Genomic DNA, 23,661 nt, shown 5'->3' on the forward strand with positions numbered 1-23,661 from the left:
TCGTTGCGGTGCACGGGCTTCTCATTGCGGTGGCTTCTCTTGTTGCAGAGCATGGGCCCTAGGCGCGTGGGCTTTAGTAGTTGTGGCACATGGGCTCAGTAGTTGTGGCTTGTGGGCTGTAGAGCGCAGGCTCAGTACTTGCGGCGCATGGGCTTAGTTGCTCCGTGGCACGTGGGATCTTCCCGGACCAGGGATTGAACCCGTGTCCCTGGCATTGGCAGGCAGATTCTTAACCACTGCACCACCAGGGAAGTCCAATTGATGAGCTTTTATCAAGTAATTTTTCAGTATCTATTAACGCAGTCATTTGGTTTTTGCCATTTGATTTGTTAATCTAATGCATTAGGAGAATAGAGCTCCTAATTCAGACCATCTTTTCATGTTTAGATACCATCACTTGACCACAGTATATTATTCTTTTGATGTACTGCTAGATTTTATTCCCCAATATTTTGACTTTTACTTACAAGTGTATAAGTGAGATTGATATATTTATAAGTGAGAATTGCACTCTATCTTTAAAAATAGACTGACTTCACAAAATTAAATGGGAATTTTTCCATAGTTTTCTATGAGCTACAATAATTTAAATATCATAGAAATGATCTCTTCTTTAAAGGTTAGGTAGAACTTAGCTATGAAAATATCTGGTTCTGGTATCTTTTAAAAAGTAGATATTAATTTACCTTTCTAATTTTTCTATGTTAATCAGCCCATTTGTATTTTCTACTTCTTTTTGGGTGAATTTTGATACATAAAAATTTTCTAGGCATCCTCCCATTTCTTCAAGGTTTTCCAGTGAGTTGCCATAGTGCTGTATGTAGAATTCATCTATAATTGTTCATCCCTCCTGTCTTTGTGAGTGTGTCTCCTTTCTTATCTAATGAATGTGCAGCTCATAGAAGAGCAAATCCAAGTGACTGAAAAATATACAAATATGCACAAACACAGAAATTACATTCAAAGTGAAAAATCACTTTACGTCCACCATACAGAACACATTAGGAAGAGTGGAAATGCCTGGTATAATGAGTTGGTGAAGAGTAGGGAGGAGTGAGAGGTTTCTTCATATGCTGTCTATGGAAAAGTAAATTACTGTTATTGCTTTATAAAATAATCTGCCAGGTTCTTTCAAATTTAAAACACATATCTTGTGCCCCACCAATCCCATGCCTGGGAACCAATGCCATAGAAATAAAAGTACCAGTGACTGGCATGTAAGGATATGTAAGTAAAAAAGAAAAATTTTGAAAAGCCATTAATTCTGAATACTAGAAAGGTTCAATGAATTATGGCCCATCCACACCCTAGAATATTATTATGCAATTAAAAAGAAGGAATTAGAGCCAAACTGGCTGATTAGGAAGAATTTCCACAAAGTATTATGGGATTCAAAAGTAGGATGCAAAGAACAGTGTACTGTGTATGGTAAACAATGGCAAAAAAAAAAAAGAAAAACCCAAGCAACTGTGTATGGATATGGTACATTAAGACAGAAAACATTGGTCATTTGTGAGACTTAGGGGATATCAGAAGAGGAAAGAGTGGAGATGCAAAGACCATCTTAGGAAAAAAGGAGAGTAACAAAAAACTGTACTACAAAGAAAAAGGTACCCTCAGATGTGTATGTATAATATGATCCCACAAATGTAAAATTATATATGTTAATGTGTGTTTTGGAGAACAGCCCAAAGTGATCAACAACTGCTGCATCTAGAAATGAGTACTTGAGTTCACTGTCATCCAAGCCCGTGCTCTCCCAGTGATGTGAGTTTCTACTGGGGTTTCGCTTAAGCCCAACTGATAATCTGTAACCTATGAACCAAATGTTAAACTTAACCATAACCAACTTAATACTGGGAGAAATAAAGAGGGACGAGAACTACAGGCAGAGACAATACATATTTTTGCAACTGGTTTTTAAGACCCCTGTCCTCCACTACTATTTCAGGTTCCCCTTTCCTGTGGCCACCACCTGCATGGATGGAGTCCTTTGAGGTGGCCCTATCTGTCATTTCTCAGTCCCTTGAGACATCCACAGACCTGTCTGTATAGGACTGGAGTAGTTTCTGTTAATTCCTACTTTTGGGTATAACAGTATAAGTCGATGCATAAAACATTCCCCTACGTTTCATATATGATATATACTCTTCCAGAATATATGTATTTGTATGTATTTTTTAAAAATTCTTTCTTTTGTTCACCATTTCTCTAATTGTGTAAGGAAATGACAGTGGGGTCAGGTGGCATTCTCAGTTTCCTTAAGAACTTTTTTGGGTCACTTGGGCACTAAAAACTTGAGATCAGTGGAGCTCAACGGTGTGAGGACAGGAAACAACATTTGTGAGTGGATCATTAGGTAAAAACATGAGATGTGTCACAGCCTCCTGCGTCTCCCCACCCATCTTCACCTTGTGGTTCCTGCCTCTGGTTTAGAGGCTAGATCATCTCAATCTTCAAGATGCTGTCTCAGCTGGTAACTTAGTTAAAAGTTTACATAATTTAAAAGGAATTTATTGACTTTTCAGGCACAGTAAGAAAAAGAAAAGTGTTACACCAGTGTATCTTTAGGCTTCTTATAAGACTTCCTGAAATATCTATAGTTCTGGAAATAACCACACGGATGTTGCTCTCTTTTTTTCTGTTTTAACTTCTTGTGAGTCACAAGAGACAAAACACATAGATTTTGGACCAGTACCCAGTATGGATATAGTTGATGTAAGAATTCAATGCCATTCAAAAATGTGGTTGAGGTAATATGAGGCAGGTAAAAAATATGGTTAAAAGAATCTAATTTTGGCTTCAGCTTTGACCTTAGTCATTGGAAGGGCAAAAAGCTATTTGCCTGCATCAATGTTAGTTTTCGGATTTCTGAACTTTTGCATGATCAATGGTCATGTGATCGTGCAGATCCCCATCATATAAATGTATGAAACACAAGAACAAGTTTATTATAAATAATTGAATTCAGTTCCAAACATACATAAGCATTTGGAAGTAACTTAGAGTGAAAAATCTCTTTATGTGCTTTATATGTTGAAATTCTATCAACCGGTTGAAATATAAACGTACATTGAATATTGCAAGAGTAGGATGCTGCAAAAACTGATGGTAATAAGCTGTCAATTTTATGTACAAAAATTAAGATGTTTCAAATAGTTAAATAAATAGAAAAATTAGACTGGAGTTAAAACAAGAAATCAGGGAGAATTTGTTTTATTTGGATACTGTAGGAAGTATATTGTGTCACTTTTAGGCTGAGAAATGTTTATAAACATATAAATAACATTAAAAGGTAGAACAGAATAAAAAAGAATAGAGATTATGGAGAGTCAATTATATAATTTTGATATTTGTAGTTGTTGACTTCCTAGTATTATTCATAAAATTAAACAAAATAAGCTTTAAGAACTGTAATTGATTCTTAGTTTAGTTAATTCAATTTTAGCCAAGAATCTTTCCATAAGGTTTTTGTGTGTTTGTTTTTAATTAACTTATTTATTTTGTTTATTTTATTTTTGGCCGCGTTGGGTCTTCATTGCTGCACGCGGGCTTTCTCTAGTTGCAGCGAGTGGGGGCTACTCTTCGTTGCGGTGCGCGGGCTTCTCATTGCGGTGGCTTCTCTTGTTGCGGAGCACGGGATCTAGGCGCGTGGGCTTCAGTAGTTGTGGCACGCGGGCTCGGTAGTTGTGGCTCATGGGCTCTAGAGCACAGGCTCAGTAGTTGTGGCACACGGGCTTAGTTGCTCCGCGGCACGTGGGATCTTCCCGGACCAAGGGTCGAACCTGTGTCCCCTGCTTTGGGAGGCAGATTCTTAACCACTGTGCTACCAGGGAAGCCCCTCCATAAGGTTTTCTATTTGAGAATTCTTCTCATCCTGTGAAGATGAATTAAAAGCTAAATGTGAAGGTTTTCACCTTAAAATTTCCTAAAAGAACTTCAGAAGAACGTATAAAAATATCCATGATAAATTTTCTTTGATCCAGACATAAAAAAGAATATGAGATATTTTTAAAAAAGAAAATGTTGAGGGGAAAGAGAAACATTCTATTTTATTAATCAAACTTTGAAACAATCTACTTCACAAGATTATTTTACAAAGGCACAATCTTTGTTTTCAGAAGACAATTGAAAACAGAGGCTAAAATTTAAACAAAAACCTTGTCAATAAGATTGCTAGAGGTTCCCAACCATTTTCAGAAGTTGAAGAATTTTGAGATTTGTCCAGGCTGTGAATTCTAGATGCAAATATCCTTCTAGAAAACATGGATTACTGACAATCCTAAATTTTGTGTACAGTGCACCTGATATTTGGGCATGCAGAGACAACCAGATATCCTTTTTTTTTTTTTTAAGTCTGAGAGCACCATGGAATCAGACGGAGTTCTATTATGTTCTACTTTATTTGCTTGTCAAGAGATTTCTAAGTCTCATACGGATAACAACTTAGTGAATCTGAAGGAAAGAAAAAACACGTATTGAATGGAAAATCAGCAATGCAAAATGTTCTATAATTGTCATTGATAATGGAAAACACATGGTGAGACTATGAGTGATTTAGGGATCACAAGCATGCAGTGTTTTGTTCACACCTTTCAGTTGTGTTTTCAGAAAGTACCTATGACACTGCATAATGTAGCAGAATTGCTGGTCATAAGCAAAAAGGTAGACGGCCACTAGTATTATTCAGTGTTTAGCCAAAGATAGACTATATGACATACACGAGATAGTAAAACTGCTTTGATACACATTTCTCCAAAATGCTCAAATGGCATAGCATCCTTGATGTGTTAGAAAGACTGCTTGACCAAAAGAAAGTGGACTAATACACTTCACAAATAACAGTGCTGGCACAGTAAAACTTGGTAACAACCAATAGTTGCTTGTGGAAAAATAACTGATTTACTGGAACCTGCTGAAGAAGTCATCTTGAAAGCACAAGTATTTCTGACCCAATACTGCTGTGAAGATCCTATCCTTCCACTCCAGAGGTGTGCCTGCGAGAGCTGAGATGCAGGTGTAATCTGAGACAGTTTTTAAAAATATTTAATGCCAATCGGATTGCTTATGGCACATTATTAGATTCAAGGCTTAAGAACAACCCTTTCTCGAGTGCTTGTATGGAATAAGCATGGGAAAATGTTAGAAATTTAAAATGAAAGTGAAGGCAATAATCATAATTCCTTGTTTTCACTTGGGTTTCCCAGAAGGCAGAGCTCAAGATCAAGATCAAGGTTTATGTGCCAGAACTTCATCAGGGTATGTGATCTCAGGCAGCAGAGGTGAAGGATGAGGTAGTAAAGCAGGGAAAGAGTAAGGGCCAGTACAAGGATGCATTGTGACCACTACCATGCGTGCTGGAAGCTATGAGATGCTTCTCAGGATTATCTATCTGGGAGTGGAGGTAGACACACTTCCCCATCAGCTCCTATCTTCCATTGGTCAAGGCTTTGCCCCACTGGACATCAAGTCGCCTGCACTCCCAGCTTGCACGTGCATGGTGCTGAGTGTCAGTGGAGGAGTCCTGGGGTAGGTGGTGAGAGGCATGGTCCGAGCCCAGACCAGGTGCCGTCAGGCTGTACCTGTGAGAGGCTGACAGGCACCCCAGCAGAAAAGGCCGAGAGGATTGGAAGTGGTTCCTAAGAGGTGTCCAAATGGTCAGCTTTTAAGAACCCTCTTCAGAAGGCATCCTCTTCAAGCAGTGCACTAATAGTGAAATTGCATTATCGATCAGTGATGGTATCTTTAATTCCAAGAGTTGAAGAGGAGACTGTCACCTTAGTTGATTACCATGAGAGATAAGGAAAGGAAAGCTTAGTAAGTCTGTGACAACATCACCGTGAGCACTTCCCCACACTGGTACAGTGAGCACAAGACCTTGCTCCTCCGCCAGCCTCGGCTGGAAGCCATAACTATGTAGGATCTTACATGTGCCGCGTGGTGACCACTGGAGCCGCTGAATGCTGGCAGTGCAGAAAAGTGATTGTCTCTGCACCATGATGTCAATCTTTAAAAATGAGAGCACTCACCTTTACTAATACAACTGCAATTATAATTACATTTTAAAATAAGATTTCAGATTTATGTAAATCCCAGCAAGTTTTTTCTGTGATAGTGACCATCAGTTTTGGACTTAGCTGTGGCCAGGTATTTTAGCTAATGTTATACCATTCAACATTTACCAGAAATGCGTAGTTGATTAGCCTCTAATTTAATATTGTTCTGATAATCTAATTATGTTTTAGTTACTGTTCTGGACAGTGTTTTATTCTTTGTTTGGGTTACTAAGAAGTGAGGGCATGGTCAGGTTTGAGCTCAACTCTTCCAGTTTTCAGAGCCTTACTTATATGCAGTAAGGGATTCTGTGTATGGCTTAATCTTACTCTCCTATTCTTATTTTCTATTTGCACTTACTTTCTCATATAATAACATCACAATTTTTAGATTTGTTTTTATGCAGGTTATAATAGTGCATAGTTAAGAAAATCAGATCCTGGCCTACAGAGGACAGAAAAAAAAGGAAATTAGAAATAGCATCTCCTGCTCCACCTCTCCCTATCTCTGCCTACTCTTCCCAGGTGACCACTTTGATTTCTATTGGCCATTTCTCTTGCTGCTTACCTACATGTTATTAAGTCATATGCTTATATTGCTTCCTCACGGTGTACCAGTTTTAGGCATTATTATTGATTTCCTGTTCTTGTAGGTGAGGACTAACTCACTCACACTTTCTTCCCCTCTCTACATCTCAGTTTGGTTATTTTCTGGTTTCTGGTTAAATCACTAATTAGTGTTCATGCCATGATAACTGCATAAATAGTATTCACTGTGAAGCCAGTGTGTTGTGTTCCTGCAGTTTATTGGCTCCTCACACCCTCCATCTACTTAGTTGTTTTTACACCTATCACCAATTTTCCAAAATGCTCCAATTTGATCTGTCAGTTATTGCCCAACGATAATTTTTCAGAATGTTCAAAACCCACACATTCTACGTTTCATCTTCAAGACTAATCTGGACTGTCTCTGGGGGTCCTGGAGTTCCCTTTGCTGCTCACCTGTATTAAACCCTGTTTTTAGGATCCTGGGACCCCCTCTTTCTTGCTAACCCCTCATTTTACTGAAGCATATCTCTTGTCTCTTCCTGAGAAAAAGGGTAAATTGGAGGAAAAGTTTAAAGTCCTCTCATACCTAGAAGTACCCGTATTATACCTTCATACTTGATCAAAACTCTGGTTCTGTATAGATTTCCAGGTTGAATGTAGTGTTTTCTCAAAACTGTGCAGCTGCTGCCCCACTGTCTTTTATCAGTCAGTGTTGTGTCGATGTTTGGTCCATTTCTGTTCCTTTCTGTTGCCCATTTTTTTCTCCTTGAAAGCTCTCAATATATTTATTTATCCCTGCAGTTATGAAAGTTCATAAGGATGTGTTATGGAGGGGATTTCTACATAAGAGGATTGTTATGAGGATTAAATGAGTTAATATATATAAAACTTAGACCAGCTCCTGGGAAAATAATAAAAGTTGTATTATGGTCTATTACCTATTAGTTTTTCTATTCACCTTTATCTTTCAAACCCTCTGTTAACTTTTCTTTAAAATTTATATTTTTAATTTCCAAGAGTTTTTTCCTCTTCTCTGAGTGTTCTCTCTCTCTCCCTTTTCTGCTTGCTTCCAGGAGCCATACTTTTCTTTATCTCTCTGAGAATTGATTACATGTTTGGTGGGTTTTTTTTTGTTTTTTTCATGCCCCCATATTTCTCTTGCCTCTGAGTTCCTTTTCTCCTAGACGTTCATTCCAGATGCTGTCTTCCATGTAGGCAGTTGTCCTCAGAGTCTGGCAGTCCTTGGCATTCCATTTATATTTAAGAGTGGGATACCAAAGCTGATGGGAAGCCCTGAGTGGGCAGGGCTTGTCTGCTGGTGGCTTGTCACAGGTGTTTAGTGAGCTGGTCCTTATGTTGGGGGACCCCTGAACTGCGGAACCTGTAGGTATCTTTCTCTGGAGTCATTTGTTTCTGCAGAGAAGAATCTTATCTCCTGCTCTGCCTGGCTGCAGAGTTTTTGAAGGTGGTATTTTTCAAGTGGGGCTAGCAGTCTCAGTATTTGGCACAAGCCAGTGTGCTAAATCCCTTTGGTCTGAGTCCAGCACTCACCCCTGCCCTCTACTGTGTGCCTCTGAATGTGGAGAACCTTGGGTTTATTTACTCTTGGAGATACACGAGAGTCTCCTATGGGGATGGGTAAGATAGTCACCTGGCCTGGCAGGGTGGAGAAGGGTGTGGGGCATCTAACTACTCCTTTTGCAGACTTTTAACTAACTGCCCTGTTTTCAGCCTTGAGATTCAATCCCAGCTTCCACAGTACTTGGTACCCCTGAGTCTCAAAAATGGCTAAAGTTCTGAAGGGCTCAACTGGCTTGCTTCTCATTGTTCTTAGCAAATTCTTCAGTAGGCCTTCCCACCATTCTACAGGTCCAATTGATTCTAAATGAATGTGGGTTCATACCAGAACCAAGACCAAGAGCCCACATCGGGCATCAGCCTAAACCCTCCACCTTATGCTGTGAAATAAACTCCTTGCCTGCGGTTAGGATACTGTGATGATGTATAAGGCCTTCAGAAGGTGTGGGGATAGATGGAGTTAGCAGAGGCACGACAAGTAAGGGAAGCAGTTCAATTATAGAATATTTAGTCCACTGAGGGCAAATCCCATCTCCCTCCTTGATGCATCTGGAAGCTGGCTGGTCTGCTGTGAGCATGCTGCCATATTGTAGTTTTATCAGTCAATCAAATTGGTTGATTTTTCCTGAAGGAAGATTGGCATACAGCCAAGGTAGAAACCAAGATAGCCTCAACCAGTAGAAGTCCGTGCTTTTAAGTCTGTGCTTTGTCTCCTTCCCTGTACCATTGTTTACTTTGTTCATGTGCCCATGGTAAATCATCTGGCTGCTATAGGGAGGGCAACCAGCATACCATATTTTCAGAGCCGCTTCCACTATGAGAGCCTTTTGTTGAGCGTTTACATGAGATATGAATATTTTTAGGTTTGGAGCTCATTCCAGGACACCTATTGACATGGTCCTCCATTTCTTGACCAGAATTTTTAAATCTTATTCCTTCCTTTTTAAACATTTGGCCAGATCGTAAGCTACTGTTTAGGAATAGGTGTAGATTCTGACCCTAGATAATCTCTCCTTCCAGGCAAAGTGGGTGATATCGTAAACTCATTGAATTCTACCACCTGGGAGGCGTCTTCTCCTTTACTGTCCTTTAGGGCTACCCCGAGAGGGCCTGTGACTGACGCAGTTTACTTGATGCTCATTCAAGCAAAGTGCAGGGCCGTCTATTCCTGGGCCAGGAATAGATGGCCCGGGAATAAGGGTTTCCATCCTAAGTCAGCCAGTCAGAGGGGACACCCTGTGAGGTCACAGGTCCAGATTGAGGGACGGTGGTGGCAGGTTGTTGGGGTTAGGGATACTATGGGTGTGAGCAACCTGCCCATACTTCCTTCAGCACGTGCTTGGATTAGATCCTGTATACATCACTTCCACTTTACGAGGCAGTGTTCATAGGTCTCCCTACTTTGTTGCTAAGTGGGTCAGATGGCAGTTAGTTCAAAATAAACAACTTGAGTGTCATGGTAACCTGGTGTCCTGTAGTCAAAAACTCTTAGTCTCCCCTGGAGTCCAGTAGCAGTCCAGGAGTTCTTTCTTGCAGATGGGGACATGGCCTTACTCCACTCTCCTAGGAGCTGCTGCCATGTTCATTCAAGGCTGGCTGCAGGCTCCACACAGTATCCTGATAAGCTCTGTACACTGCCCACAGCATTTCACCTGATGGGTTGTCACAGTGGTGGCAAAGCCACTAGACTTACACCCCTGGTTATCTTTAGAACTTTCTCTTGCTCTGGACCCCAAAAATGGAAGTTTTAGGGGTAACCCGGTAATTGGGTAGAGCAGAACACACAAGTATGGTACATGCTGCTCCATCATCCAAAAGACCCCTCAGTTATTGATATTCCTTTATTGGTGGAATAAAGGTATATGTGGCAGTTTGAAAACATATCTACACATTCTTTAGCATACTTCCCTTCAAGGCTAATCATCCTCCCCTAGAATGTGGCCTGGAAGTGATGCTTTGTGACTCATGAGGCCAGTTTAGAAAGAGGGGACAGCTTCTGCCTGGCTCACTCTCTCCTGGGATGTTTGCCCTTGGAATCTAGTCACCACGTTGTGAGGAAACCCAAGTCACATGGAGAGAGCACATGTGGGTGTTCTGGCCAACAGTTCCAGTTAGACCCTAAGCCAACGGAAGCCACCATCAGCTGCCAGACATATGCGTGAGTGAGCCTTCAGATGATTCCAGCTACAGCCTTTGAGTCTTCTGACTGAGGACCCAGACATCATGGAGCAGATCCAAGCTGTTCCCATTGTGCCATGTCCAAATTCCTGACCCTGAAATAATAAATGAGTGCTATTGTTTTAAGCCACTGTGTTTTGGGGTAATTTGTTACGCAGCCACAGATAACCAACACAATGCAGCAACTTGTCCTTCAGAAATATTTGACAGCCCCTATTCTAGATGAATATCTATATGCTAATTACCAGGACTGTAATGATTTGCTTCAGCAACAGAACCAAACTTAAAAGAACACATACAGTTAAAGGCACTATCTGATTTAGTTGTAATATTCCACTGTTCTTCTCTAAGACCCATTGGTTTTTTAATGTCAGCCACCTGGAAAATTATAAGGAGGTACTATCATAGGAATCGATATGTCTGCACCTTTCTTATCTGTGATGGGACACTGATTTCTCCTCTTTTCCTCATAGGGTAGTGTTCTGGTCTTGATTGGGAGGACAGGATGCCTGTAATGGCTTCCACTTGGACCGTCCTCTCATAGTAACCTTTCTGTACTGTCTGAAAGCCAGTGTGGGAATCCCACCCTGCGCTGAGTATATTTCTTCCTGCACTGCACTTGAGGTCTGGTGAAAAAATCGCAAGGTAGGTTCAGGGCTCTATCCAGTCCACAGTGATACAAAACCACATCAAAACTCTATCACCTGACTCTCATGAGCACCTACTCTGAGGCTGACTTCAGTGATTCCTTGGGTCTTTTGGAATTACTGTAATTTACAACTGGTATCCACTAAAAAGTGTATTTCTTTTCCCAGTGCCTGTTATTCCAGCAAAATTGGCTGTGGGTCCACTTGAGAAAGGCTAGGGCAAAGGTTTTCATGACTGGCAATATTTTAAAGCTCTTCCTCAAGGATGTGTGTTTTCCTTTTCATTCAAGAGGCCCTGGTTTTATGAAATGACTCACTTCTGAGAATTTGGACAGCGGCCGCATTCTCTACCAGAGCAATCAGGACAGGTCTGATTTTTTGCCATACTTGAACTTTTCTTAAGTAAGTCATGATTTAATTCCTGGGATCCCCATGATGAATGAACGCAGGGTGTTCTGGATGTCAGATCCAGATCACCTTGGGCCCAGATCACCGTCCTTTTCCTGTTGGCTTCCATAATGGCCACACCTGTAGTGTTTCTGGTGTGTAAAACATCCACACTTACTATACTCCCTACTCATTGAGGTCAAGGATTGTATTTCAATTATAGCCCCTCCTACCACCATTCCAGATGACCTTCCCTCTCCAATCTTGTCTTCAAGACAAAAGAGAGAAGGGTCTTCTCTGCTCTAGAGAGGAAGAGAGTGAGGTAGACTAGTCAAAACCCACATGATAGAGGTAGTATAATGTTCAGTCTTCCTCTAGGTTGTTCCAGAGGATCCCTGGCCCTTCACACTTGCCTAGCATGGACAAGCATTTGGTCTAAGTCTGTATTCACCCAGTCAGCAAACTCATAGAAGTTTAGCCATCGAGTTCAGTATTTCTGATGAGTGCACGTATCAGTAAATTCAGCCCAGTCCAAAATTCACTTCTCACTTTTAATAAGCACTCTCAAAATCCAAACTCAGATTTTTGATAATATGTATTGAGCAATTTCTGTAATTCCTTATGGAATTTTCTTCCCTACTCTGATTCTGCATTTTATCTTCTGGGTTATGTTGAATTTGAATCCTGTTTATTAGGTGAGCAGCCTTGAAGAGTGGGACATGGGGTGAACTGTTAACTTTGTCATACTAAGGAAAAATGGTTTTCTTCGGAAAGAAAGGTATAGATGAGAGTGTGCCAGAGAGCAATGAGGATCAGGGTTTCCCAGGTCCTCTGCGTCCATCCGGATAGTCCCATTCCCGCTGGTTCTTGGTCTGTCTCAATTAATGCCTTAACATTCATACATGCTTTTTGGCAAATGTGTGAATTCAACTCATATTATAATTAAGACACCTGCCAATTCGGGCTCTGAATTGGTTTCCAACAGTCATAACCTGGCAACTTCAAGTAATAAGAGTTTTTTTTTTTTTTCCTCCTGACATGGTCACAGAAAGGCTCTGTTTCACTCTAACTTGAAGATGAAAACTTCAGTATTTGAGTGTTTGTTTGTTTTTTTCCTTGCTTTAAGTTGCTCAGTGCCTTTGGAGGCAGCCATCCTACCCTCTGGTTCTGGCATCCCTCATCCTTTTAGGTTGGTAAATTGCAGCACCTTCCTGCCACCTGCCCTCACCCCTGGCCAGGCTCTGTCCTCAGTGGGCACATAGTGCAAGGTGATAGCCTGACTAATTGTTTGATTGCTCTATCCCATGGGCTGCTATTTTCCCATTCTGGGATATGGATGTGAGTCTCATTTCCCTGGAAGTCTGATGCCTGCAGCCTGCTTTCTAGCACTCATTGCCACATCAGTTTATCTTGATTTATAAACGACCCCAACTTCAGCCAAGAATGACTGTATGCACGTGGTTTGGACAGCTCACAGAATGTGAGAAGGACCTCAGGAGGAGGTCATGGAGCCCCTGTCTAGGCCACAGCCACAGGATCAATCAATGCCACCATCCATCTCTTTGTGTCTTCATTTGAGTTTTCAAATTCCAGTTGGCCTAGGTTAGGTCAGGCTAGAATCTATCACTCTTGGATCAAACAAGTCAAGAGGAGTGTGGTGATGGTCACTGTAGGAATCATTATGAACCAAGCAACCACCACCCCCACCCCGCCCTGGTTTGTATCTATAGCAGTGTTACTTCCCGTTGCCAATAGGGTACATCCAAACCCTTGGCACGTTCTTAATTCAGGCATCAAAGTGCCCTTGCTTCTTCACCTGCCGATTTCTCCCATCCACATCGACTGTTAGTCTCTATTCCCTGAACATCCTCTGTTCATTTTCAACTCTGCCTTTGTATAACCCCTTCCTACAGCTTTCCTCAGAGGTGTAGTTTCCTGTCCTTAGGACCCATCCTCACCCCTCCTCTTTCAGGAGGCCTTCCCTGAACACTTAGTTGACAGTTTCCATATTTTTTCTTTTGTTGCCAACTTGTTTTCCTGTGCCATATATTGTCTCCTCGTGTCACTCAGGGTCCCAGCAGGAAATGACACACTCAAATTGGGCAGTCTGAGGAGAGTTTAATCAAGGGACCATATACAAAGGTGATAGCAGGGTGGAGGGAGAATGCAGTCCCCTGAGATGAGTAACAGAGTTTATTACCAGCCCTAGGTTGAAAGGAGCAAGGGGTGGGAGGATCTGGCGAGGTCCAGAACTCAGAGATGGGACCTGCTGTTTCACCAGCCCCCTGTGCTGCTGCAGGGAGGGGGCTGGGGGAATAAATACTCTCACCTCACTCTCCTCCCTTCTTCCAGTCTCCTGCAAGTGTTCCGCATGGACCTAGTCCAGAGAACAAGGGAGAAAACTGGTGTGGTCCATACAGGGCAGCTTTTCAGGCACAGAGCAGGGCAGAGCAGGGCGGAGAGTGGATCTGGGTGGGGCAGCAGAATATCCCACACACTCCCTAATTTGATAAATTCTCACCTTCTTGAGGCCAGCAACCATGTTTTTCTTTTACCATCCCCTTTACCTCCCTGCATAAAGACTAGGACAATTATAGATGTTCAATAAGTGTGACCAGTTGGGGTTCGACTAATGAACAGCATCCTGATTGAACAACAGTAGGATGAGCAGAACATCTGTCCATCTATCCATTCTCACTTGTCCTGGGTCAGAGGAGTGGCTCTTCTGATTTCCAGATTTCAGAAAATGGATTGGGCCACACTTATTAGCAGTTGGGGCTTTTGTGTGTTAAAAAGTCCCACATATGCACTAGCAAGTCTAGTCTGTTTCCACCCTCCAAGCAGCAGTGTGTGGAATCAGGGTGGGCCCCATGGAGTCAGGTTCTGCCATCCTGCATCTCTCTTCTGGTGGCACATGTTTTCAGCCTACCCATTGCTTGTGTGTGGCCCTCTGGAATTAGATTTGAATTTTTGTTTAAGAGGAGATAGGGTAATTTCATAGGCTTTGAACTATAACCAACTGTACCAAAGCCCTACACCAGGGGACTAGGAATTAGCCCTTGTACTAACAAAGTGAAACCGTGTTTCCTATCCTCTGTTCCTCCCTCCTGTGGCCACTGTATTGCACAATTCCTAGGGATATAAATGGCATCCCCTAGAGTTGTGCAACCCAGTTGGATAAGATCAGATATAGGCATTCCTGATTTCTTGCTGTGATATCATCAAAACCTCACCTCCCAACTAGTATATGGGCATATTTTCTGCTTCACTATTTTCTTGAATGATTACACAGGGCTAGCTGCAGCTCTAGCATGCGAAGGCCCCCTTATGTTCACATTTCCCACTACACCTGTAACTGAAGCAGGCGTTAGCAAGGGACAGTCTTAGGCTTGGGGTCAATTTCCCAGGACCCAAACTAAGCCAGGAAGAATCTTGTCTGAAAACCAAGAGGCTTTCCTCAGTTTAGAAAGTCTAGATTGCAAGAGGCAACCACTCTTCTTATGGCATTGGGCAGTGGCCAGTGGACTAGCTCTTGCTTAGCCAGGGAAGGTTAACTTTGAAGATAGGCAAAATCTAGAATTTTACAGGCATTAATAAGTATTTCTCTATTCAAGCCCATGTTAATATCCATATGTATATTTATATCTCTCTATATATTAAATATCATTGCTTTTTCCCCCTCTGCCTTATTTCTCAGCCAGGATCTGGGGCTCTAACATCCATTTAAGTCCTGCAGGACAGTCCTGCAAATTCACGTAAGCCGTCTGTGGACCTCAAGAGCTGAAATTTGGGGGTTTTGAATTTGCCACCAGTACATTGAACCAACAGGGCTTATGAGGTATGAACAGAAAGAATCTACTTTTGTGTCTCACATCTCTTCAAAATGAATTAAAGGCTGAAGTTCTTCCAGCCCCAGTGAAAAGTTGGGCAGTCCTATGACTTTTATCATCACGCTTAGGTACAAAAAAGTCCCATGATCATTTGAACTCACTAAAAGCAGAGAGTTTCAATTCAGAAATTGAAGGGTTGATCCCCATAAGAATATCAAAATTCAACTTGATTTGACATTTAAATCTTCCCACCACCTCCCAGCTGGCTGAGGGATGAACCACGTTCAGGAGAGAGGAGTGAGGGGTGCTGTCCTACTTGCCTCTCTTCTTCCCTGGCATTTCTACTCCTTCCCCTACTTGCTAAGCATGGTTTCTAGTCCCCTGACTGGTAGGCACTGGGAAAGGAAGGAAAGTTTTTGCTTGACTGGCCCTGTCATAAAATGATGACTTCACCTCCAGCTCCACCCCTGGGACCAGCAGGTGTAAAAGTTGATTCTTTCTCTCAAGGACTGCTTTTATAGAGTAATTGGAGACATCCCTGGGAATATTCATATTCAGCATAACAGGGATACCCTGCTGTTTCGGCAGTCCACTGCACACATTTTTTCATCCTACAGACAAGCTCCATCCAGGCAGTCTTCTTGGGCAAGGTTAGAAATCCTCCATTCAGCTCTTTCTCATCTGGTCCATGGAAAAGAATCCCACATTCTTTGCCAAAATCAACTCTGAAAGCATAGATCCATCCCAAAGTAGTGGCAGTTTTTGTCTACTCCACCCCCAAAGCAGCTGGCTGGCCTGTCTCTGTTCTCCTGATTTCCTGGGTGAGAGTCAGATCTTCTTTAACCTCAATGACTTGTATCAAGCTCTTGGGTGGTCCCATTGGCATCGCTCTTATCAGGCTTGAGGTGAGAGACAGCACCCACCATGACTTCCTTCCTCCCATCCTTGGTGTTGAGGTGGCACCAGCAGCCCTCGACAAAGAGATCCTATTCAAGTATCTCCCTACTTTTCACAGTCCAATCTCTTTGTCCCCAGTATAGGTGAGGGGTCTCAAGAGTTGTGAAATGTGTTTTAACAATTCCTGTGTCAATTCTGTGTATAGCCTAGTTTGGAATACAGCATCTGTGGGGTCCGGCTGCCCCAGTTAAAACTTCCAATGTGCTATGTTGGTACAGACTGTTAGCATTTTGCATTAGTGAGCAGCATTTGACTACTACGCAAGCTAACCCTATTTTGGTTCTTTAGAACTGCACCCAGGGTCAAGCTAGAACTAACCTGGGGATTTAAGCAGCTCGTCCACAGACCTCACATCCTTAGTTTCCCCCTGCCCCCGCCAAATCTGGTCTCCCTCATCATGGCTATGCATATCAGAGCCTCACATCCTGTAGGGCATGGATTATCAGGGATCAGGAAACTTCTGTAAAGATAAGAAAGTAAATACTTGTGGATTTGTGGGCTGTACGGTCTCTGTTACAGTTACTCAACTCTGTTGTAACACAAAAGCAGCCAGACAATTCGTAAACAAACAAGCATGGCTGTGCTCCAGTGAAACTCTATTTACAGAGCAGGCAGTGGGCTGCATTTGGCCCATGGGTGACAGTTCACTGACCCTTGGATTAGATCCGTGAATAGAGAAAGAGAAATGGTGACCTTAACTATACTGGGGATTTATCTGGGCAGAAAGGGAAGAAAATCTCAGTGATTGAAAGCCCATAGCCTGTGGAGGACATAAACCTGCTTTGTCCAGAAGATGTGAAGACTTTAGAATTTTACCCTTGGAATTCTGAAAACCTCAGAAACTCAAGCTGGAAACGGATCATATTTTTTAAACCAGCAGATTATGATGCTAAGAGGAGCAGCAGGGAAGTCAACACTGAGGTGTGTTCAAGGTCACCTGCCACTGTCAGGGTCACCCTAGTCTTCACAACAGCAGGCTCTCTCTAGTGCAGACACTGCTCTCACTTCCTCCCTTTGGTTCATGAAAAAGTTGTTCAAACATGTAGCAAATGCTTTATCCCTCAAGCCTTAACTGAGTGTGCCTAGCTGGTGTCCAACATCCAGTGTCTGCATCTTGTTGCTGGGGAGCTTTCCTCAAAGCTGGAAGGCCTCTTGAGAGCCAGGCAGGCTGGAAATCCTGAGGAATTAAGCGTCAATCAGCCAATGACCAACAGGAGTGGAGTGTTAATACCCCAACTGTCTTCCCCCTCGAATGGGATAACTGAGGAGTGTGAGTTACACTGTTTCCCAGAGTTTTCTAGTGGTTTTGAGCTCCAGTCACCCCTCAGTGGAAGGTACTTCGTAATGTACCCTTTGTTGGCATCTTCCTCTTCCGTTGTACTTCCCAACTCCCTCCTGGAGTTTCCTTTCGAATAAACTCTTTGCTCTCCACTTCTTGCTCAGAAACTGCTTTTGGGGGAACCCAACCTAAGCAGAATATCACTTTCTCTGTGTAACTTTCTTCAATGACTCCATTCTACTTTCTGCTGAGGGGCCTTTGGGCACCTGTCACATTTCATTATAGTCATTTGAGTCAGATGGATCTTTTCCACTGAATGGTGAGTTTTCTAGAAATGAATCTTATTCATCTTTACATCACTGGCATTTTCCTCAGCCCGTTGCAAAGTGTTCAAGACGTGATTGCTGACTACAGGAAGCTTGATGCATAGGCAGAGTTGATATGAAGAGGCAAGTTTGAAGGGACTAGTGCTGTACCACTAACCACATGCAGTAGCCACTAGCCACTAGCCACTAGCCACATGTTGGCTATTTCAATTAAAATTGAATTGGAGTGAAAAATTCAGTTCCTCAATCTCACTAGCCACATTTCAGGTGCTCAATAGCTGCATATGATCAGTGGTGATTATATTGGACAACATAGATGTAGAACTTTTCTATCGTTGTAGATGGCTCCATCAGACAGCATGGGGCTGGGGAGCACAGAGGAGCACACTGAATCTGTGATTTGGTTATGTGCAGTTTTGTTTCGGTCACAGAGCTCCTAAAAGCTTTCAGGGATCAGGGGAGTATGAACTAGCACCTATATCCTGCACTTGTGATTACCTAAGGGCAAACAGTACTTCACAATGCAAGAGAGAACCAGTGATGTGTAGTTTTTAAATGATTGCTTTATTTACATTTTGGTTGAACCACAAAAAAGAGAAAAAGTAACTTCAAAGTTTCCTAGCCAAATTGAGATTCATGTTGCGTGGTTTAGCGTTCCAAAGTTCACATCCTGTGCTGCCCATGTAGGGTTGGATTGAGGTAAGACCTTTCAGACAGGGGTGAAGGTAAGAAAAATTAAGGCCACTCACTAGCGGTCAAGGCTGGATGGCATGGAAGGCCAAGAGCATGTACATCCCTTCTCCAAGCATTTGATTAGGATGTGAAATGTTCTGGAAATGGAATGTTTTCTAGTCTTCACAGTGGAAGTCTCTCTCATTTGGGTTGAATTTAGGTGCTGGCAGTTTTCTTTTTAAGACATGATTTTGATCTTGAGCAGTGTAGGACAGAACAGTGTCCAATTCAGTCTGACAGTGAGCTTCCTGAGGGACTTAGCTGAGAACATGGCAGGTGCTTAGCAGATGTTTACTGAATGAATGAATAAGTGACCAGATGAATGAATGACACATGAAACTTGAGTATACCTTAGTGAACGATGGAAAATGCACTTGGTCTCATGGCCAGTAGGAGGTGATGCTGTAGAATTGTCTATCATGCCCCAACCTCCTTTTTTTTACAATGTATTTTGTAGACTTTGAGCATCCAGCTCCTAAAACTTTAGCAAGATCAGAGTTTACTTGGACTGTAAGGGGGCTTAGAGATAATCTAACCAGGTCACAGAGTTAATTCATGGCAGAGGGCTTCTAATCTCTTTATGGCTAGAATGGATACCACATCTGAATAGTAGTCTAGCCTTTTATTTTTTTATATAATTCTAAAGTGTTGTTTATTTTTTGAAAAATGTGTTCCCCTGTTTCAAAATCTAAAAGACGCAGAAGGGTATTCAGAGAAAGATCCCTCCTTCTGTTTTCTACGCACGCCCCTCCCTAAAGATGACCTCTGTTACTTCTTTCTTTTGTATCCTTAAAGAGGATGGTCAGTGCATCTAAGCACAATGAAAAAAGTGTCTCCTTTTTTTTTTTTTTAAACATACATTCTGTTTTGCCCTTTGTTTTTTTCAATCAACCATATACTGCTCCTGGTGCTTTAACTCTTCCTTCACACTGTCTCTTGGCCAGATTCTTCTTGGCATGCTCTTGGCACCTCTCTTGATCAGCCATTGATCTTTCCTTGCCTCCACACTTGCATTTGTCTCCTAACTTACCTCCCTGCCTGGTTCCGGGGCCTCTACTCCAGTGGTCCCCAACCTTTTTGGCACAAGGGACTGGTTTCGTGGAAGACAATTTTTCTGTGGACCAGTGGCGGGGGGAGGGGGAGGGGTGGTTCAGGCAGTAATGTGAGCAATGCGGAGCTGCTCACCTCCTGCTGTGCAGCCTGGTTCCTAACAGGCCGTGGACTGGTACCGGGCCACGGCCCGGGGGTTGGGGACCCCTGCTCTACTCCTTCCTCTGTGTGATACCGGATTTATCTTCCTGACACACCATTTTAACTGCTTTGTTCCCCTTGCCTTCCCAATAAAGCCCAAGATGCTCTGCCTGAAAATCACCCCCCATCCCAGCCTTCCCACCTCACCCTGCCATCCACACATGTTTGTGCCTTCCCCACTCACCTTTGTATTGGGCGTACATTGGCTTAGGTTGCCTTCCCCCCGACCCTCTCCCTTTCTAAATCCTGCCCCTCCTTCAGAGACCTACTCAAAAGCCACTTCCTCCATGAAGTCTTCCTCCCTCAGATTCCAGCTGGAAATGGTCTCTTTCTTCCTGGCCCAGGCGTAGCATCGAGTGTGTTCCTCTTTGCACTAAAGTTATTTTTTTCTGTCTTAAACATCCTCTACTACAGGGAAACTTTCATGGGGGCAAGGATTGTGTTTGTCTTACACAGTTTTGCATCCTTCACTTAACCTAAGGCAGTGTTTGTGCATCCTGTCTGTATCACCTAACACACAGTTACTGGATGAACAGTGAGACTGGTGTAAAAGAGGACAGTGTCTGCACATTTCAGGACTCTGAGAAGTTTCTATGAGCAGGGCTTTTATTCTCTATACTGAAAATACCAAATTGCTCTTCTATCGAGTAGCTCATGGGAAATGTCATTCAGTGTGAATAGGAGATCTGTTCATTATTAAGAATATTCAAAACAGGTGTGACATGCCATTATGGTGCTTGAGAGTATATATGCATAAATTTTTTACAAGTCTTTTCATCAAGCAAGGAAAGAGCTAGGCACATTAAGAAGTAATGTAATTGATTTATTGTATTTTGTGAAGTATGTTTCATTTATATCAATAACTGGCTGAAGTTAAGGTTTAAGATCTAAAAAGCTTTACCTGTGTGTAGCTGCATATAGTAACTGTGTAACATTCAGGTGCATTAAAATATATTTAACTCTTGAAAGAATCAAGCAAAGCTCTACTTCTCAGGTTTGACAATAAGCCACTGCCCAGCTGCTGACCTTTGGTAATGACTTTGGGGTGCATAGATACACTGCTACCATTGGGTATATATTTTAATGTCTTTAAGAACTTCATTGTTGCGCTGGAAGTTCAGAGGACTGGTGCAGAGGTGGATGTGTTTGCTTCATCTGCCCCGTTCATCTTCTTTAGGCAATGTTCTGCATCTGACCTAAAATACAGCAGAGAGTTCCTGCTCCCCTGTTGATGGGGAGACAGAACTGGCTCTTTCCAGTTTTTCACTAGGAAGAAATGGGGTGAATTTGCCCAGGTAGATGGCCACATGCCTGTGGAAGAAGTGGCGGAGGTGCTTCTGGAACTTCTCACCAACGAAGGCGTAGATCACGGGGTTGACACAGCAGTGGGTGTAGGCGATCACCTCCGTCACCAGCATGGCGAGGTCCAGCTGTCTGCTCTGCTCACAGTCAGTCTCCAGGTGCATTTGAAAAGTTGAGAGAAGGACAACCAGATTGTAGGGTGTCCAGAAAATAAAGAAGACCACCATGATGACAAAAATGAGCCGGATGGCCTTGTATTTTTTTTTACTGGGGCATCTCAGCAGTGTTTTAACGATTCCTGAGTAGCAGATGGCCATAACGAGCAGAGGCAGAGCGAGACCCAAGATACTCATCCTCAGAGCATAGAAACACTTCCAGGCATTTTCTCCATTCTTTGGGTAAAGAGGACTGCAGAAAGTGTGTTCAAACTCCTCTTGGGACTCATGGAAGATAAATTCAGGGAGGGCTGCTAACCCTGCCAGGACCCAGGTGAATATGCTGGTGATGATACCAACAGTGACTGTCCGGGCTCGAAGGGCAAACACGGCGTGAACGATGGCCAGATACCGGTCTATGGTCAGGAGTATGATGAAGAAGATCTCACTGTACAAGCCCATGTAATAGAGCCCAGAGAGCAACTTACACATATGGTGGCCAAAAACCCACTCATTCCACCCAACATAGTGAATCCAGAACGGCAGAGTGAATAAGAAGAGCAAGTCCGAAATGGCCAAATTGAGCAGGTAGATGTTGGTCATAATGCGGAGCTTATGGTATTTTGTGAGGATCACCACCACCACTACATTGCCCAGCAGACCAACCGTGAACACCAGGGAATACAGTGGGGGCAGGAGCTGGGCCCCCAGCTCCTTGATGTTGCTTTTTTCACATGGCAGTGTCCCCTCATAGTCATAGGGTGTGGTCCCAGCAGCTTCACCCACAGTCTCAGTCCCATCGACTGAGGTCGCCATTTCCCTTGTCCCTGTGATAGAAGAAGGAAAAAGCAACCCCACAATTAGCCATGATCAACCCTTGTGACCCACACCAGTTGGTTTATACATTTACTCAGTAAAACCACATGGGATAAACAGCCTACACATTCCTCAGCATGTATTTCCAAAGGTATATCAGAGATGCTGTGGGGGGAGATGTCAGGAGTGAAAGATCTAACGTTTTGAAAGTCAGCATGATCCGGGTTGGGAAAGGAAACAGAAGAGTTGTGGGTAGTGGTGAAAAGTGGGCGTGTTGCTTTCAGAAAGCATTTGAAGGCAGAAATACAAAATGGGAAGAGACAGGTTGGGTAATGATAACAATAATATTATAGCAATTTTATTATTACTGTATCTTTTAAGGTATTTTGCATTTTATGTGTTATGGTTTATATATGACTTTCAAAATCATCTTACCTATTTAAAAACCAAATGCTAATAATAATAATAATAGTGGTAATAATGATAATAGTGATTATTATCATTAGAAATAACTACCCCCTCTCCATGGCTCCATAACAATGTGCTGTTCATCATAGCTAATGGGGAGATTGAACCTTAAAGAAATTTAATAATTAGCCTAAAATCCTCTAGTAAGTAATTGCAAAAGTTCAGGCTAGGTCTTCAGTGTCTATGTCCAGTTCTCTCATCCCTAGATTCAAGTGCAGTGATTTTTAACTTTTTTTTTTCTGACATCCTTATTGGAGTATAATTGCTGTACATTGTTGTGTTAGTTTCTGCTGTATAACAAAGTGAATCAGCTATACGTATACATATATCCCCATATCCCTTCCCTCTTGCGTCTCCCTCCCACCCTCCCTATCCCACCCCTCTAGGTGGTCACAAAGCACTGAGCTGATCTCCCTGTGCTATGGGGCTGCTTCGCACTAGCTATCTATTTTACGTTTGGTAGTGTATATATGTCATTGCCAGTCTCTATGACCCAGCAATCCCACTACTGGCCATATACCCCAAGAAAACCATAATTCAAAAAGAGTCATGTACCACAGTGTTCATTGCAGCACTATGTACAATAGCCAGGACATGGAAGCAACCTAAGTGTCCACTGACAGATGAGTGGATAAAGAAGATGTGGCACATATATACAATGGAATATTACTCAGCCATAAAAAGAAAGGAAATTGAGTTATTTATGGTGAGGTGGATAGACCTAGAGTCTGTCATACAGAGTGAATTAAGTCAGAAAGAGAAAAATACCATATCCTAACACATATATATGGAATCTAAAAAGGTTCTGAAGAACCTAGGGACAGGATAGGAATAAAGATGCAGACGTAGAGAATGGACTTGAGGATATGGGGAGGGGGAAGGGTAAGCTGGGATGATCTTTAACTTTTGAAGACTTAGCTATTATAATACTTACAAACTATTGTAATAATTATAAGCAGCATTCCCTTTTCCTGTTTGTGACAATGCTGACATAAGCCAGTCATGTGCCAAGAGCAAACCCCTTAGAGCTTCTCCTTCATAAAGGAGCTGAGCATAGGCCAATGGGACTTCATATTAGATTTGATATTTTTTAGAGCAGGATCCCTAGGGCTAGTGCCTGCTTTTCTTAAGATTACAGACTTGGCTGGAGAAG

The 23,661-nt window shown here is 42.5% G+C and overlaps 1 protein-coding gene across 2 annotated transcripts in view; it reads right to left on the bottom strand.

Annotated features, from left to right (window-relative positions):
* Positions 1–13,092: 13,092 nt before the first annotated feature.
* CCR3 (C-C motif chemokine receptor 3) overlaps positions 13,093–23,661 on the bottom strand; it is a 46,328-nt gene continuing 35,759 nt past the window's right edge. For both annotated transcript variants that reach the window (XM_082347421.1, XM_082347420.1), the window contains exon 2: positions 13,093–22,051. In XM_082347421.1, coding sequence (XP_082203547.1) covers positions 20,964–22,051 — 1,088 coding nt within the window. In that variant the 3' untranslated portion in view covers positions 13,093–20,963. The remainder of the gene's footprint in view (positions 22,052–23,661) is intronic.

This window comes from Balaenoptera borealis, assembly GCF_965194805.1.
Source record: "Balaenoptera borealis genome assembly, chromosome: 12".
NCBI lineage: Eukaryota > Metazoa > Chordata > Mammalia > Artiodactyla > Balaenopteridae > Balaenoptera > Balaenoptera borealis.